Genomic DNA, 17,622 nt, shown 5'->3' with positions numbered 1-17,622 from the left:
AAAAGAAATGAGAAATTCCAGTGAATCTGATGAGAACAAACTGTTTACAAACACACAAATGAACCGCTTCACCTCAGCTTGCGTCTTAAACCGCGTGAACGTTGCTTTCCTGACCTCTGCTCTGTGTTTCGGTCCTGATCACTTGGTTTTGAGAGATTCTAGAGCACGGTTTCTATGGAGACGTGCGGTTGTTGTTTCGGCGATGGAGGCCTGAATGAGGAGGTGGGTAAATCTGAACATATGACAGCCGTGGAGTGACAGTAGGAGTGTGTGTGGGAGAAAACACACGAGCTGAGGCGAGAGGATCCTTCAGGAATGAGGACGCATTTAACAAGACGAACCAAAATGTGTTCTTGTGGAATCAGTGCTCAAATACACTATATATATATATATATATTAGGGCTGTGCAAAAATTAATTGCGATTAATCGCATCCAAAATAAAAGTCTGTGTTTACATAATATATTTGTGTGTGCTGTATATAATTATTTTGTATTTATAAATACCTATGCATGCATGTATATATTTAAGAATTATTTGCGCTTAAATTCTGTATATATATATAAATACATAATCTATATTATATAAATATAAATATTTTATATATGAATAACACATTTTCTTAAATAAATACATGCATGTGTGTGTATTTATATATAATATATTATGTAAACACAGACTTTTATTTTGGATGCGATTAATCGCAATTAATTTTTGCACAGCCCTAATATATATATACATATATATAGTGTATTTGAGCACTGATTCCACAAGAACACATATATATATATATATAAATGTGGGTGTGTGTGTGTGTGTGTATGTCTGAGCAAAAGTAATGCATTACGGTATTACGTTACTCCCTTAAAAAGTAACTAGTTGCGTTACTTTATTTACTTTTCCAAAAGTAATTAAAGTTACTACATGTGCTCTTCAAAAATGGCCTATATTTAGTTTATTTCAATTAAATTAATTTACTTTATAGTTTGATAATGATTTTTATTTAATGTTTTGAATTTTATGGTACTAAATTGTATTCACGCTGTATTTATTTATAATCCATTAATTCACTTTTGAGCATAGACCTGAAAATTAAATTTCCATCTTTGACTGTTGTAAATCTTGAATTCGTTGGAGTAACAGACTTCAGTTTGCTCTCTTTTCAAATACGATTATTCAGATTTTTGCTGAAGTAAAAAAAAGTTTAAAAACTGAAAAGTTTTATATTAAATATATCTTTCTTTTTTTTTAAAAAAAACAAACATGTTTGACTAAAACTGTGAGAAAATTAAAGCCATAAATCTAAACCAGTTGTTTTCAAATCTGAGCCTGATATCTTAAAAAATGAGCTTAGTGAGAGTTAGTTCGGCTGCAGTTCCAAACGCTTCCACTAGAGGAAATTCGTCTCCTGTTCATTTAAAAATGTGAGGAGCACAAGTCAGCAGCAAGTACATCATTGGTCAATAAAGTGAGATTAAATGCAAAACAACTTTTGCATTTGACTGATTTTGTTCATTTTGAGGAATACCTATAATAATCTGTTTTTTTGCGCAAGTATACAGGGACGTGCACAGGGGGGTTGCTCAGGTTGCCCGGGCAACTGCCCATATGCCCTTCTCGACTCAGGTTGCCCTTCTGAGGTAAAAAAAAAAAAAAATCGTACAATGGATGTAGAATTTCACGTAGGCCTAGACAAAAAATAATATAAAAATCGCAAAGCCTCATTCACTTCCAAAAAAAAAAAAAAAAAATTGAAAGTCAAACTGTTTCCACGAGACCATAGACTGCACGCGACCGGTGCATATGGTAAGGCACCGCAAATACTCGGGCCGCGCCTCCATCTCGTGTCGTGCGCTAATTAATGTGTACGAAGTCCATGACAAAATGAAGCGAAACTATCCTTCTCGTCACGAAAAGAGGAAGAAGAAAAACATGAGAGTGAATTGCGGGAACAGCATTCAGGTAAACTTGTGTTCTGTCCTCTCTAGTGTCAGCAAAGTTTGATGGTTTGTCTGGGCAGGCAGTGCATCTCTTGCATCACTTTTTGCCTGACAAAAGTGAGAGTAAAATACCATTATTTATTACGTTTTGTTTTTGATAAACGACAAAGTGCAACAACATTGTTTGTTTACTGCAGCTCGGAAAACATAACCGCGTCGCGTGTGTTGCGTTCATATGCGCGTGCACGAAATGAAACTCGCATTTTTCAAGCAGAAATGTGGAGACCAGAAATACTGTACAATACGTGAATGATGGCACTTCCAATCAAAGTACACATTAAAGACACTGATTATCTAGTCTCAGTGTAGTTAAAAACTCTAAACAACTGCACTAATTATGCAAGATATAAACCAATGTATTGGCAATTTGACATTGATTGATTAGGCTGTATTGAATTTAAAATGATGATTAGATGGACATTCTGGTCAATATGAATGCAAATCCCTCAGTAAATAACCATAAATCAAGATTTGCTTTAACATGCATAAAAAAAAAAAATTAAATAAAAATCATAGGCTACTGATTCCGAAAATACCCTGGCTATAGAGAGAACCAAAGTTAATCCCAAAAGCCAAAGTTCAGGGTTGTACTTTATTATTTTCTTCTTGTTTATGTTTACGTTAATATTCACTTAGCTATGTGAATGTTAATGTTATCTTAACATTCTATAAAAATGCTTTATTCAGTATTGTTTGTTTGAACCTCATTCTGTTCTATATTGTTGTACTTATTCTTTGACTGTTTTGTTTAAAGGAGGGAGGATTGTATTGGGCGGTATTGAGTGGCAATGGCAAATGGTTTACATGGCTCACGGCATCACAGATCAGGTAGAGGGCCCCTTAGCAGAATTTTGCTTAGGGCCCCGCAGGGGGAGGTCAGGATTGGCAAAAAAAAGAATTGTATTTTTTCCCGAAATCTAAGCGTTTTTATTTTTTCGAGTTTTTTCCATTCAATCCAGATTATTTCTTTTCAAATAAATAAATAAATAAATAATTTAAAAAACAATAAACAACAATATGAAGAACTATTTTGCTCATTTGTCTCATCTCTGACATTTTGCAATCTTTATAAATAATTATAAGACCATAAGATGAGGCATTGCGTTTGGACATAAGCACGGCCAGATAAGGCAATTTGGAAGGGGACAAATTCAACTGAATATATTCCTTCATATAGCCCGTGAGGGGGGAGGAGGGAGGGGGGGGGTGCCCTTTTTTCAGGTCAGAGCAACTGCCCCTCAAAATTCCTGTGCACGTCCCTGCAAGTATATCAATATGTGCTAATGTGATGTGGTCACATTTACCGTTTTTTGGCAAATGTTGGAATCCACATGCAAAAGTTTTCACCCCCTTGCAGATTCCTCAAAAGATTCAAGTTGGTCACGCCAATTTACTGTATTGAGTTTTCGAAGGTCCACCCCCAATCATAACTATAAGCAGATCATACAAAAATCCAGATCCTATGGATATAAATGAGTCAAAACGTAAAATAGTTTAAAAAAATTAAACGAGATTGTGTTGGTGCTTCTGAAAATAGAACGAGGAATTAAAATAAGATATGATTTCATATTGGTATTTACGCAATTAAACAAAAGAGACTCAAAAGAGAGAGAGAGAGAGAGACAGAGAGAGACTCAGACAGACAGGTGATCCTATAAACTCAAACAGGACATGACCCAAAACCTCAATACCACTCACACACACACTCACACACAGGGTCGATGGCAGTAGCATGAGGTCACAGGGTGAAGGGCACAGAGGTCAGAAAGAAATTTAATGCACTTTCACCCTAATATAAGAGAGAACTTCAGATGAAGTGAAAGACCTGACACATTTTTACACCTGTCAATCATCCCAAATCACGCGTGAACAATAATATTCAAGTCAAGAACGTTTTGCTAACGTTCCCATTAAGTTATTTCTAAATGTTCTCCGAACGTTCAAAACGTCCAAAAACTTATATTGCACATGTTGGAGAAAACATGAAATGTTCCATTTTAGAACGTTTTTGTGATCATGTTATAAGACAATTAATACATTTGAACGAACGTTCTAAGAACGTTACAGGAAGAACATTTCCCTGTTAGCTGGATTTAGGTCCAGATATATTAGCAATCCTCAGATATAACATCTGCTCCTCAAACATGTCTCAATTATTACTGTGAGAGTGCGACAGTGACACAGCACAACAGAACAGTGTGTGTGTGTGTGTGTGTGTGTGTGTGTGTGTGTGTGTGTGTGTGTGTGTGTGTGTGTGTGTGTGTGTGTGTGTGTGTGTGTGTGTGTGTGTGTGTGTGTGTGTGTGTGTGTATTAATAGCCTGTAATCGCCTCTAGGCGTCCTGTTAAATTTCCACAACCTCTGATCGACACAACACCATTGTCTCTCTCCAGGTTTTCCTTTCCCTCTTGAACAAGAACACACTGCTGTTGTTCTTTCTCTCTTTCCACCGGTAGAGTAGCTTGTCCTGTGTGCTGTGGCCGTTCACGCAGTCGTGTGGAAACTCTAGTTTTCTGCCGTTTTGCACACACTCCTGCCGATCGCGTTATGTAAGAAAGAACCTTTGCTAACTTCCTAATTTGATCCCGAATGGTTGACTGCTCCTCTCTGTCACACTGAGTTCACACGCGACTCTCAGTCCAACCGTTCCGACGCGCTGAACGCGCCGCGTCTCTCGTCTAGACACCAGACAGACGAGCATCAGTGACTGTGTGAAATAACGCTCAGCTCATTCACACTGTGTACACAATTATGCAGGAGGGTGTTAAATACAACCCGTACAAATCTGTTATATTTTACTCAAGTACAGGCCTAGATGGTAGCCTAGGCTATATGGGTACATTCCCTGCAAACATGCCCCTGCGGGGCCGACGCTGGCTTTTTGTGGGCACAGTGGGCTAGGGCCAGCCCACGCCAAACCTAAACAGGCCCAGTGCGGGTTGCCCAGACGAGGCCCACAGCTTTGGGCTCACTGCGGGCTATCAGTGAGCAGCCCACACTAGCGGGCTGCCCACATTAAGCCCATGATGGCCCACTGTGGGCCATCCCATTCGGGCCCATGAGCAGGTTTTGCACCTTTGGGCCCATGCGGGTTTAGTTTAGGTAGCCCACATTTAGATTTGCCCACATGCCCACAATGTCGTCAGTACGTCCTCTAATCATAATAACTTGGTAATTTTAATTCTCTTAAAAAAAAAAAAAAAAAAAAATATATATATATATATATATATATATTAAGAGAATAAGAAAGCACTAATAATATATATATATATATATATATATATATATATATATATATATATAAAGAGAATAAGAAAGCACTAATAACTTGGTAATTTTAATTCTCTTAAAAAAAAAATTAAACAATTTAAATATATATATATATATATATATATATTTAAATTGTTTAAAAATGTTTTATTTTTTTAAGATATATATATATATATATATATATATATATATATATATATATATATATATATAAGAGAATAAGAAAGCACTCTTTATATAAAGATGGTAATGAAATTACGGGCCTGTTGCAGTTTCATTCCACACTTTATGTTACATATTTATATTACACGTTGCTCTTTATATTACATGTAGGCCTTTATATAATACAGATGTCATGAAATTGCTTTACAATAAAAGTAAAAGCAAAATGGTATTAAAAAGCATAATTGTCAACTGAATGGGTCATAGAACTACACAATGAGTTTAAATTCATTATATAAAATTAAAGATATTTTAAATTGTTAAATGTTATAATTCTAGATGTTTATTTAAATGCTGCGTGCCTTTTGACGTGTTCTATGGTTTCAATATGGGCGTACGTGCGCGAGTCGCATTCAAATCTGATTCAAAGACAGGAGCGCGCGCGAGCAGATGGAAACCATGGAAACGAGGAAACCCATCAACTGACAAACAGCAAACTAGCGTCTCTCACTGTTGTTTTCTCTGCTTTCAAGTAAGTCTAGTTACCAAAATCACACAAATAATACATACAAACCTTCCTGATATATGTCTTACGTGTAATTGATACACTTCTGTTGAATATTTACTTTATAGAAATAGTTTTGTGTCTTCGATAAAGTCCGTTAGCATCTGACTGAACCGTTTTCAGAAGAGCTAACGTTAAGTTGTTTACGTTACAATTGAGCTCTTGTTTTACATAAGTGTGGGTTTTTAACCACATTTTTGTGTTGATAACAGTTTTTGATAGTTTTGTTTTGCTGGTAATTTGTCAATGGGTGATTGGAAGTTAGCTAAGTTAATTTATTTAACCTTGAAAGAATTCATTGTAACGTAGGCTACTTAATGACGTCATTTACAAATATTGGTAATAAGTGATTTCAGAAGGAACAGGAAAAAAACACAACAAAGGGGAATTATTGTTTAATCATGATAATTATTTCATATGCATTATTGCACAATATATTACCTTAAGATTTTTTATGTATATTCTTTAGCTATGCTCTAGCTTGCTTCCTTGTATTAAACCCTTTGTTCTATTGTAAATTCAATGTAATATTGTTGGCTCTGTGACACATTGCATGTTATTTTCTTGAAGATCATCATAGATGTCCTGCTGCACCCCCTGGGGTCCAAGACAATCTCCACGGCTATGACCTCGACTATAGTAAGCAAAACTTCATACATACTGTTTAATTGTTGTGGGTCTGTAGGATTTATGATTTTGAATGAAGTCTCTCACTTTAAATTCATTAACTACAGTTTTTTTCAGTGACATTGTACTTGAGAAGCTAAATAATAGGTGGCAAATATAATGTTATAATAGTCATAGTTATAATAATTCAGGATAATAGTCATGGGTATATATATATATATATATATATATATATATATATACAGTATATATATATATATATATATATATATATATATATTATTTTTTTATTTTATTTTTTCTCTGGGTGTGTTTTTAATTATGTTGGCCAATGAGACACCATACTGTCCAACTCAAAGCTATTTTTTTATGTATGTTTGACTGATAAATACTGAAATTCTTTTTACTTTCAAATGCTGAATTCAGGGGGTTATGGCTGTGCTCTTGTTACCAGATGAGATATCATTTGATCCTGTGATTCTTCAGGACAAGATCTTGATGCCATCCACACCCAGTACATGACGAAGGTGAGTTTCACAATAGCTATATCACCATCACAAACCAAGAGGCCAAACACAACAGGCCTTCATCCATATGAACTCACCCATATGTAGGAATAGGTTCCGAAACCCGGTATTAAACATTAAACGGGCCCTGGGGCCAAATTAAGGAAGACTGCAGTATCGATAAGCTCAGATGTTATCAGTTCTGCTGACGGTACTGAAGAAATTACACACACACTATTTATTATAGACATTATCTTGTGTCATTGTCATGTGTTTTTCAGGCTGGTTGTTTGTCATTTTGTAAGAGTAGAGAGAGGCTGTACCTCAGTGAAGACTTATTTTACATTAGATAATTCAATTTCCGTACCTGATAAGTTAGATTTTCCGAAAAAACTTAATGCACTGCTTATTTCAATTGTATTTTTCTTCTATTGAATTTATCAATACTTGTAATTTGTTATAATTTTCAATGCAGATTCACTCAATAATCTCTTGAAATTTGTTTTTATATCGCAATATATATAGCAGCAGATAAACAAAATATTTTATTTAAGGTTTTTAGTATTGTGCAGCTCTAATATTGAGCATTTAACCTGATTGAACCTGGAATTGTTATAATAACCTGGAATAATTTGTGATACCAGATGTATGATTATGTATGATAGATTTTGAACTGTATTTTTTTTTTTTTTTTTTTTTTTGCAGGTTTTCTGGGATCCACAGTGGAAGGCATCAAGGCGTGAGATGTTGGCTGGACAGATGTACCTGTACACCACACCGACCTCTGCTTTTACATGGATGGCGGATTACTATCATGTTCTGTAAAGGTTTCATTATAGCAAAACAGAGCACCTGTGACAGTGGAATCTGTAGGTGTAACGTAGTCAGTTAAAAGTAGTCAGGTGTAAAGTAGTCACAGAGAGAACGTTTTTTTTTTTTAAGTTTCAAACTTTTTTCTCTTTCACAAAAAACACTGCAGTTACAGCTTTTCAAATTCTTCATTGGAGGTGTACAAATAATTTTCTTTTTTTCAAATCACAAAAAGGGCTGTGCAAAAATTAATTGCAATTAATCGCATCCAAAATAAAAGTCTGTGTTTACATAATATATTTGTGTGTGCTGTATATAATTATTTTGTATATATAAATACCTATGCATGCATGTATATATTTAAGAATTATTTGCACTTAAATTCTGTGTATATATATATATATATATATATGAATACATAATCTATATTATATAAATATAAATATTTTATATATGAATAACACATTTTCTTACATGCATGTGTGTGTATTTATATATACAATATAGGGCTGTGTAACGATTAATTCCATCAAAAATAAAAGTTTGTGTTTACATGATATATGTCTGTATAATTATTTTGTATATATAAATACACACATATGCATGTATATATTTAAGAAAAATGTGTTATTGATATATCAAAGATTTATATTTATGTATAATATTAATTTTGTATAAACATATATACAGTACAAACATGCAAATATTTCTTAAATATATACATGCATGTGTGTGTATTTATATATACAAAATAATTATACACACTACACAAACGTATATAATTTATGTGAACACAAACTTTTATTTTGGATGCGATTAATCGTTTCACAGCCCTAATACAAAATAATTATATACAGCACACACAAATATATTATGTAAACACAGACTTTTATTTTGAATGCGATTAATCGCAATTAACTTTTGCACAGCCCTGTAAGAAATGTATGCTGACATTTAAGGCACGGCCACACGGGGTTTGAGCATATGTGACTGAATGAAAAGTGAAGTGTGACCACATGAGAATAGCCAAACAGTATAGATGATTCACAAAATTATACACCAAGAAATGTGCATAATTGGCCAAAATGTTACTGTTTATCAACAAAAATATGACCCTATGAGTTTGGTAATTTTTAGATTAGGATTTGTGCACCTGCAATGAAGAATTTAACTGATGTTTTGTGTAACTGATGTGTTGTGTTTGTGAGAGAGAGAAAGCAAAGAAAAAGAGGTTTGCAACTCATAAAACATTTTCTCGAAGACTAAAAATCTACAAATTGCACTGTTATAGGGACTCTGTTTAGCTTCAATATTACTAGATATAATACAGTGTCAATCTTATTAACTACTATTTATTTTGTATAAAATCATATACAGTATACAGGTAAAAAATTTGGAAACATTTTGGAAGAAGTCTATTCTGCTTATCAAGCTTGCATTTATTTGCATTTATTTAAACAAAAAAAAAAACAGTAATATTGTGAAATTTTATCATAATGTAAAACAGCTGTTTTCTATGTTTCTGTTTTTTATGTGAATATATAATAGTGTAATTATATTATATATAATAACCTGAATTTAATGTTTTATGTTTTGTAATTAATAAATACATTGATTTGAAATCCCTTTGACTTCTGTACATTTGTGAAAATACAGAAATTAGTTATGTGGTGACTGCATTCAGATGTATAGAATAATTGTTTTTCCCAAAGACTTATAGTTATATTAGCCAAAAAGTATTTATAGTGAAACAGATTAATTGTGAACTAGATCTATTGTTGTAGATGCCCTGTGTGTGCGGTGCGGGCCCTGTGTGGGCTTAGTGAGGGCTTCCTTGGGGCTAAGTGAGGGCTGCCCATGCAGGGCCAACGTTTTGTGGGCCCAGTGTGCGGGCCCTGTGTGGGTTTAGTGAGGGCTAAGTGAGGGCTGCCCATGCAGGCCCAACGTTTTGCCAATGAGCAAATTCTCATGGGCCCTGCGCTAGCAGCCTGCAGGGGGCCCTTAGGCTAGCCCTAAGTGGGCCCGGACAGGGCCAGTGCAGGCTTGTTTGCAGGGTTGTGACTCTCTTTTTGAATCTCTAACGTTCTCAAAACTTCTGGGAGGGTTCTCTCGAAGTTATGAACAAACGTTTTTCCAGCAACGTTCGTTCAAGTTATCCGATAATGTTCTTAAAGCGTGTAAGCACAAAAACGTTAATTATCTACATCGGTTCATGGAACATTCGTTTATTATTTTAAAACATTACATTCAGAACGAACGTTCATATATGTTTGCAAACTGGTCAAATGGAATGCTTCCTTAAACAAGAATGTTTTTAAACATGTTTTAAACATTTAAACGTTCAGACAGAAATAACGTGTATTCTAGTTTAACGTTAGCAAAACGTTAGGAGCACATTTGTTATGTGCTGAAACAAGGTAAACCTTTATAATACTTTAGGTTCTTGCATGAACCATATATGAATAAACCATTTCGGATCTGAAGTTTAAGTGATTGTCTTCTTTCTCTCTGTGTATGTGTGTGTGTGTGTGTGTGTTTGTTTGTTTGTTTGTTTGTTTTGGATTATCATGTCTAGTGTGTGTCTTATGAGTGTGTGTCATCAGTGTTTGAGGGAGCGTTACTGTCCTCTAGAGGAAAACACTGGTATAGACACACTTCACTTCATCCTCCCATACCGCTTTTCATTCTTTATTTTGATAATATAATGCATGGCTCTATTTATTAAAGTTGTTTACTGCATCATACTATAGCCTTTTCCTGCACTTTTACTCAACATAGGCCTACTTTATTTTGCACTGTTGCTTTTTTGCATACTCCGATTGATGGTTATTTTACTTTAAATGACATATTTTGCATTAAACGCGTTTCATGCAGGTGACTATGCAAACATACAATCAGAGAGAGAGAGAGAGAGAGAGAGAGAGAGAGAGAGAGAGAGAGAGAGAGAGAGAGAGAGAGAGAGAGAGAGAGAGAGAGAGAAATTTATAGACTGTGATTTGAATAGCCAAGGCATTAGATATGTGGTGGTGTGTGTGCGCGCGCGCGCGCGTGCGCGCGCGTGTGTGTGTGTGTGTGTGGTGCGTGTGTTTCACAGCTGAACTTTCAGTGTTTTCCATCTGAAATCACAGAATCACGCGCTTAAATAAACTTAAAATGACCTTCTGTGATGAGCATTTGTACAAACAAACGAGATATCTGAACAAATCTGATATGGTTTAATATTAAATAGCCAAAACATGATATCAAAGAAACACACACACATACACACGCACACACACACACACACATATATTTTAAAAGTCAGAATAAACTGGTTCAGAATGTTTACATTGAGGAACCTGCGGTTATCACACTAAAACACAATTTGTTTAGTATAGCTAATAGGCTAATCAAACTAAAATGTTGAAACTGGACAAATGCAGAGAAATATAGACCGTGAATTGATGCTGGGAACTTTTCATAAACTAAAACCACTCCAGCAGATCTCGATGTCTGAATATTAATTATTGACTTTTAGGGCGCAAATTGATTCTAAGCTGACGCGCTTCCTTTTTTAAATGCGCGCGCCGCAGGCGGTGTGACGCGCGAATCGTGAACGCGCGCGGCGAGGAAACCCGGATCCTGGTCAGCCACGTCACCGATCAGGGGTGCGAGCGCACAGACCAGCGCAGAACATCAGAGACTCACAGTAAATCATCGCTGATGCTGTGTTATATCTTAATATATTAGCTCGAGATTGACAATAACAGCCGGGGACCGTGTGCATATGAGGCGCGCGCGCTGAGCAGCTCATAGAAAAAGAGTTTGTATTATTATTATTATTTGTGCAGGACGAACATCTGGTCTGAGACAGAGAGCAGCTGCAAAACTCCACAAATCCAGCGATAAGATGAACATCTTCCGACTGTCTGGAGATCTGTGTCATCTGGTCGCCATCATTATTCTGTTCCTGAAGATATGGAGATCCAAATCATGCGCAGGTTAGTGCTATTATTTAATATGTGCCTTTAATTGTGCACACCAGTGACAGGAGAGGAACCGGAGTGGATCTTATTTAGAATTTATTTGCACGCGAAAAACGCGTGAAGCTCTTTGAACGCACGCATGACGTGTAAATGATGTTTCGCGTTTGTTAACGCAGGTTTGTGTTGTGTTTACGTGGCAGCGGATTGCAGGGTGTCTGGCAGGATCTTCAGGGGTTCTTCGGGTTCCTTGAGGAACTCCTGACCCGGTTGTGTCTTTGAGTGTGTTGTGTGTGTTCTGAAGTGTGTTGTTGTTGTGTGTTTCAGGTATTTCTGGGAAGTCTCAGCTGCTGTTCGCGCTGGTCTTCACCACCAGATATCTGGACCTGTTCACTGCCTTCATCTCCATCTACAACACCGTCATGAAGGTGAACACTATGGAGGCCCATTAGGGTCACATCAGGGGAAGGGGGTCAAAGAGTTATAATTTTAACATTATTATTTAATGATAAAATTATAGGCTGACAACATTTTTAATTCTCATATAAAAAGTATATTTTTTTAAAACTAAGTCATAATTATGATATAAAAATGATAAATTATGACTTAGTCATAATTATGATATATAAAGTATGAGTTATGAGATACAAAGTCATAATTATGAAATAAAAAATAATAATTTAGATAAAAGTCACTATATAAAAGGGGTAAATGATGAGTTACAAAGTAATAATTATGATATAAAAAGTATACATGATAAGATATTCATAATTATGATATCAAAGGAATGAATGATGAGATGAAGTCATAATTATGATATTAAAAATATAAATCATGAGCTACAAAGTCATAATTATGATAATACAAGTATAAATAATTATATATTAAGTCATAGATATTATATAAAAAACAAAATAATGAGATACAAAGTCATAATTTGTGATATAAAATATTGAGATACAAGTCATTATATAAAAAGTATAAATTATGAGCTACAAAGTCATAATTATGATAATAAAAGAATAAATAATTATATATTAAGTCATAAATATGATATAAAAACCCAAATTATGATGTCATAGTTATAAATAGTATCAATTTAAATGAGTCATTATATAAAAGTATGAATTATGAGATAAAAAGTCATAACTATGATAAAAGTTTACATTGAGATACAAGCCATTATATGATACTAAGTCATAATTGTGATATAAAAAGGTATAAAATATTAGTCCCAGTCATAATTATGGTATAAAAAGTATGAAATATAGTCAAAATTATTATAAAAAAAGTATAAATTATGAGCTACAAAGTCATAATTATGATAATAAAAGTATAAATAATTATATATTAAGTCATAAATATTAAATAAAAAACAAGTTATGATATACTGTCATAATTAGAAAAAGTATAAATTGAGATAAGTTGTTATATAAAAAGTATGAATTATGAGAGAGTCATAATTATGATATAAAAAGTATACATTTAGATAAAAGTCATTATATAAAAAGTATAAATTATGAGATACAAAGTCATAATTATGATATAAAAAGGATAAATTATGAGATGGTCATATTTATTATTTTAAGAAGTATACATTATAAGATACTCATAATTATGATAGCAAACGTATGAATGATGAGATTCTAAGTCATAATTATGATATAAAAAGATATAAATGATTAGACTCAGTCATAATTATCATATAAAAAATTATGAATTATGATAATAAAAGTATAAATAATGATATATTAAGTCATTCATATGATATAAAAACAAAATTATGATACTGTCATAATTATGTTATAAAAAGTATTAATTATGAGATACAAAGTCAAAATTATGATAATAAAAGTATAAATTATGATATACTGTCATAATTATAAAATACAAATATCGATTGAGGTAAGTCATAAAAAGTATAAATTATGAGATACAAATATAGATTGACATAAGTCATATAAAAAGTATAAATTATGAGATACAAAGTCATAATTATGATGTATAAGTATACATTATGAGATACTACTGTACTAAATATTACATTCTTAAAAATAATTATTGAAAAAATAAGTCTCTTCAGTTGTCGGAAAATATACAAGGGACTATTTTGAGCACATGAGATGGAAACGCTGCTTCATTCACAAATGTTTTATCTGATATTCCAGTTTTGTTCAAAAATAAAATACCCAAGTTTGGATGGAGAAATAGCCAGTGTAAATCACATCCAGACATATCTCTCTCTCTCTCTCTCTCTCTCTCTCTCTCTCTCTCTCTCAGGTGGTGTATCTGGTCTTGGCGTATGCCACCGTCAGCCTCATCTACTCGCGCTTCAGGAACTCGTACGACTCTGAGAGCGACTCGTTCCGCGTGGAGTTCCTGCTGGTGCCGGTGGCCGGCCTGTCCTTCCTGGAGAACTACGCCTTCACTCCACTGGAGGTCAGAGTTCAAACGCTTCAGATATCAAGATCAAACACTGAACACATCTGTCTGTCTTTTTCAGTTCACTGTAAACCCAAATAAGTTGGTAAATCAGTTACAGCAAAATATTTACGAAATTCAAAGAAACTGGCAGATTTTAATTTTGCGCTAATATTTGAATTGATCTTAAGTTGAAATTTTTGAGTACGATTATTCATGTATAACATAAAAATATCATGTAATCTCAACTTCAATATTTTTAGTAGTGGAAACTTGGCTAGCTTTAACTAGGTAATTCTGTAAATGCTAACTTGCTAATTGGTAACACAATGCTTTGATAGCGTTAGCATAGCGATTGCGCAATGAGTACAGCAATGTAAAACATCTGATGTGTAAAACTTAGCTTGAACTAATGTGTTAAATTTAAGTTAACTCTACTCAAACCAATTAATTAATTTGAGCATTAGGGTTTATAGTTTATCTATCCATCCATCCATCGCTGTCACTGATTGTCTTTGTGTGTGTGTGTGTAGATCATGTGGACGTTCTCCATCTACCTGGAGTCGGTGGCAATCCTGCCCCAGCTGTTCATGATCACGAAGACGGGCGAGGCGGAGTCCATCACCACACACTACCTGTTCTTCCTGGGCCTGTACCGCTCGCTGTACCTCGCCAACTGGGTGTGGCGCTATCATGTGGAGGGGTTCTTCGACCAGATCGCCGTGGTATCCGGCGTCGTCCAGACCATCTTCTACTGCGACTTCTTCTATCTCTACTTCACCAGAGGTCAGCAGACGCCACACTTCTGAGGTTTAAAGGGACAGTTCACCCCAAAATCTAAAGCCTTATAATGGCAGTGAATATCTGTTTCTGTTTTGAAGTCCATCAAAGCGCATCTATCCATGATAAAAGTGCACTTTTATCATGTATAGAAGCACTTTTATGATGGATAGATGCACTTTTATCATGGATAGATGCACTTTTATCATGCATAGAAGCACTTTTATGATGGATAGATGCACTTTTATGATGGATAGATGCACTTTTATCATGTATAGAAGCACTTTTATGATGGATAGATGCACTTTTATGATGGATAGATGCACTTTTATCATGTATAGAAGCACTTTTATGATGGATAGATGCACTTTTATGATGGATAGATGCACTTTTATCATGTATAGAAGCTCTTTTATGATGGATAGTTGCACTTTTATGATGGACAGATGCTCTTTTATGATGGACAGATGCACTTTTATGATGGATAGATGCTCTTTTATCATGCACTTTTATGGTGGATAGATGCACTTTTAGGGACTTAAAAGACATAGAAAAGACAAAAAAAACATAAACGGCCATTCAAATTTATTTTTTGGGTGAATATCCCTTTAAAAGTTTCATGAAACTGTTACTGGACTCTAATACTCATCTCTCTCTCTCTCTCTTTCTGCAGTGCTGAGAGGAAGTGGAAAGATGACACTGCCGATGCCAGTATGAGTTATTGGATCAGGCCCCGCCCCTTCACCAGGCCACACCCACCAATGACATCATCACCACCCACCGCTGTAGTTTGTTTACGTCTGCGGTGTAATCGTGCCTTAGAGTGATCAGATCTGCTGGACGAGTCTCGCTTTCGATGCCTTTATGTTTCTGTTCATAAAGTCTGTGTGTGTGTGTGTGTTTGTGTCTGTATGTATGCAACACTCCACATTCTTAGGTCTGTTTCTCGTTCATTCTAATAGTCTTGTTTTTTTCTGTAGTTAATTTAGTAAATGGTTTTGTTGTTTATCACCACCTATGCAATGCTCTTGCATTCCGTTAAGGGACGTTTGATTGAGATCTTTGTGTGCCAATATACCAGCGGATATCATGAATGTTTGTATAAACCACGTTTCAGTCGGAGAATGACTTTTATCTGATGTCTGGCAAAATCAAAATGATTTTTTAATGAGCTTATTTTAAGATGGACAGTTTATGTCCTCATTTTTATATAGTATGTTTATAAAGCATGTCAATAAAAAGTTTCTCTCTCTAAGGAGCAGACGCTTGTGTTTTCGAGAGTGAATGTGCACACACATGGGTCAGTCTGTGGGTCATGGGTCTTTATTTTCAGTTCATAAAGTCAATCACAATCGTGATGTTTGAAAAGAGACCAAATGTTTTCTAAAACATTATCATCAGGAGTTTCCCTCCAATATGTTTGTGATGTGGTGGGATGTTGCCTTGCCGCACATATTAGTGAGGTTAATGACCTTGACCTCAGCCTCACTCCAGGGGCACAGGGAACCATGATTACAGTCGTAACCTGAGACGTTTTCACCCCTAGCACTGACATCACTTCAAGATGGCCACCAAACGAACCCCATGGGACATTAATTAACCTCGGCAACATCAAAAAATCATAACTAGACACCATATATATATATATATATATATATATATATATAGTGTCTGTGTTAGTGCAAGAGTGTGTTCTTGTGTTTGATCAGTACTTTAGTCCCCTCTCTCACAGCTCCGCCCATGACTTTAGCAGCGGTTGTGATTGACAGCGGTGTGGAGGCGATGGCCGCCGCCCTCTGAATAGCTTTGACCTTCTTCCCTTTACCCTTCCCTTTCTCCATCACTCCGGACGCCTCCACCGCTCCACGACCCACAGCGCCGAGCAGCTCGTACCAGAACACACACTCCGCACTCTTCCTCAGCTCCTCCTCCGGTTCCTCTCCCAGAAGGCTCTGCTGCACGTGTCGTACGGTGCTCTCGGCCTGCTGAAGCATGTCTCCGGTGTAATGACCTCCTGCATTACGCTGGATCAACACGTCCATCTTCTGCAGCAGCTCCGTGACCTGCGACCTCTCCTCGTGACCTAGACAGGTCACATTAATTTATATAGCACTTTTCACAACACATTGTTTCAAAGCAGCTTCACATGACATCATGATGTTAATATTTTCATGCTAAAAGATAGTATAGTTGATATAGTTACATTTTGTGACAATGTAAATGATCGAACAATTGAGATTTGCTATATAGTATCAGTGTACTGTATCTACTCTACTTCCAGGGTGGCTACAGGTATAAACAATTTAAATTTAAGACTTTTTAATACCACTTCTAAATTAAATTTAAGACCAAACTTACGATGTAAATATAAATTAAAACTGAAAATATACAGTAATATTTCCAAGTAAACACACTTGTCTGTTCAAAAATATGGTGAAATGACAATAACCAAGTGTCAATTCCGTACGCGTGGTGGAGTACAGTGGAGTGAAAAGAAATATAGAAGGCGTTTTTATAAATG

At 35.2% G+C, this 17,622-nt stretch overlaps 2 protein-coding genes and 1 long non-coding RNA gene across 4 annotated transcripts in view; 2 read left to right on the top strand and 1 right to left on the bottom strand.

The window, feature by feature from the left end:
- The first annotated feature begins 5,499 nt into the window (after positions 1 to 5,499).
- On the top strand, positions 5,500 to 9,560 carry LOC120467652 (uncharacterized). Of its 2 annotated transcripts, XR_016155310.1 has the most exons (4): positions 5,500 to 5,962; positions 6,566 to 6,634; positions 7,049 to 7,149; positions 7,834 to 9,560. It is a non-coding gene; the product is annotated as an uncharacterized LOC120467652 (long non-coding RNA). The 2 variants fall into 2 exon arrangements; XR_016155309.1 differs by lacking the exon at positions 5,500 to 5,962 and having other exon boundaries at positions 6,300 to 6,634.
- Positions 9,561 to 11,768: 2,208 nt separating this feature from the next.
- On the top strand, positions 11,769 to 16,359 carry kdelr3 (KDEL endoplasmic reticulum protein retention receptor 3). The gene is made up of 5 exons (XM_089129231.1): positions 11,769 to 11,918; positions 12,228 to 12,328; positions 14,181 to 14,339; positions 14,855 to 15,107; positions 15,775 to 16,359. Exons 1-5 carry the CDS (start codon positions 11,828 to 11,830, stop codon positions 15,816 to 15,818), a joined length of 648 nt encoding a protein of 215 aa, XP_088985357.1. The 5' UTR covers positions 11,769 to 11,827; the 3' UTR covers positions 15,819 to 16,359.
- A 49-nt stretch (positions 16,360 to 16,408) lies between these two features.
- LOC120475474 (GTPase IMAP family member 7) overlaps positions 16,409 to 17,622 on the bottom strand; it is a 67,940-nt gene continuing 66,726 nt past the window's right edge. Inside the window, exon 3 of the mRNA XM_089129214.1 lies at positions 16,409 to 17,184. Within this exon, the coding sequence (XP_088985340.1) occupies positions 16,778 to 17,184 (407 nt within the window). The 3' untranslated portion in view covers positions 16,409 to 16,777. The remainder of the gene's footprint in view (positions 17,185 to 17,622) is intronic.

This window comes from Pimephales promelas, chromosome 3 (assembly GCF_988280905.1).
Source record: "Pimephales promelas chromosome 3, fPimPro1.hap1.1, whole genome shotgun sequence".
Classification (NCBI taxonomy): Eukaryota; Metazoa; Chordata; class Actinopteri; order Cypriniformes; family Leuciscidae; genus Pimephales; species Pimephales promelas.
Note: the sequence above shows the minus strand (reverse complement) of the source record. Positions and strands in the feature narration are given on the sequence as shown.

Coding starts and splice junctions, on each gene's coding strand:
- kdelr3 (XM_089129231.1), top strand. CDS start 11,828: ATGAACATCTTCCGACTGTCTGGAGATCTGTGTCATCTGGTCGCCATC. Junction 12,329..14,180: donor TCTACAACACCGTCATGAAG/GTGAACACTATG, acceptor TCTCTCTCTCAG/GTGGTGTATCTGGTCTTGGC. Junction 14,340..14,854: donor ACGCCTTCACTCCACTGGAG/GTCAGAGTTCAA, acceptor GTGTGTGTGTAG/ATCATGTGGACGTTCTCCAT.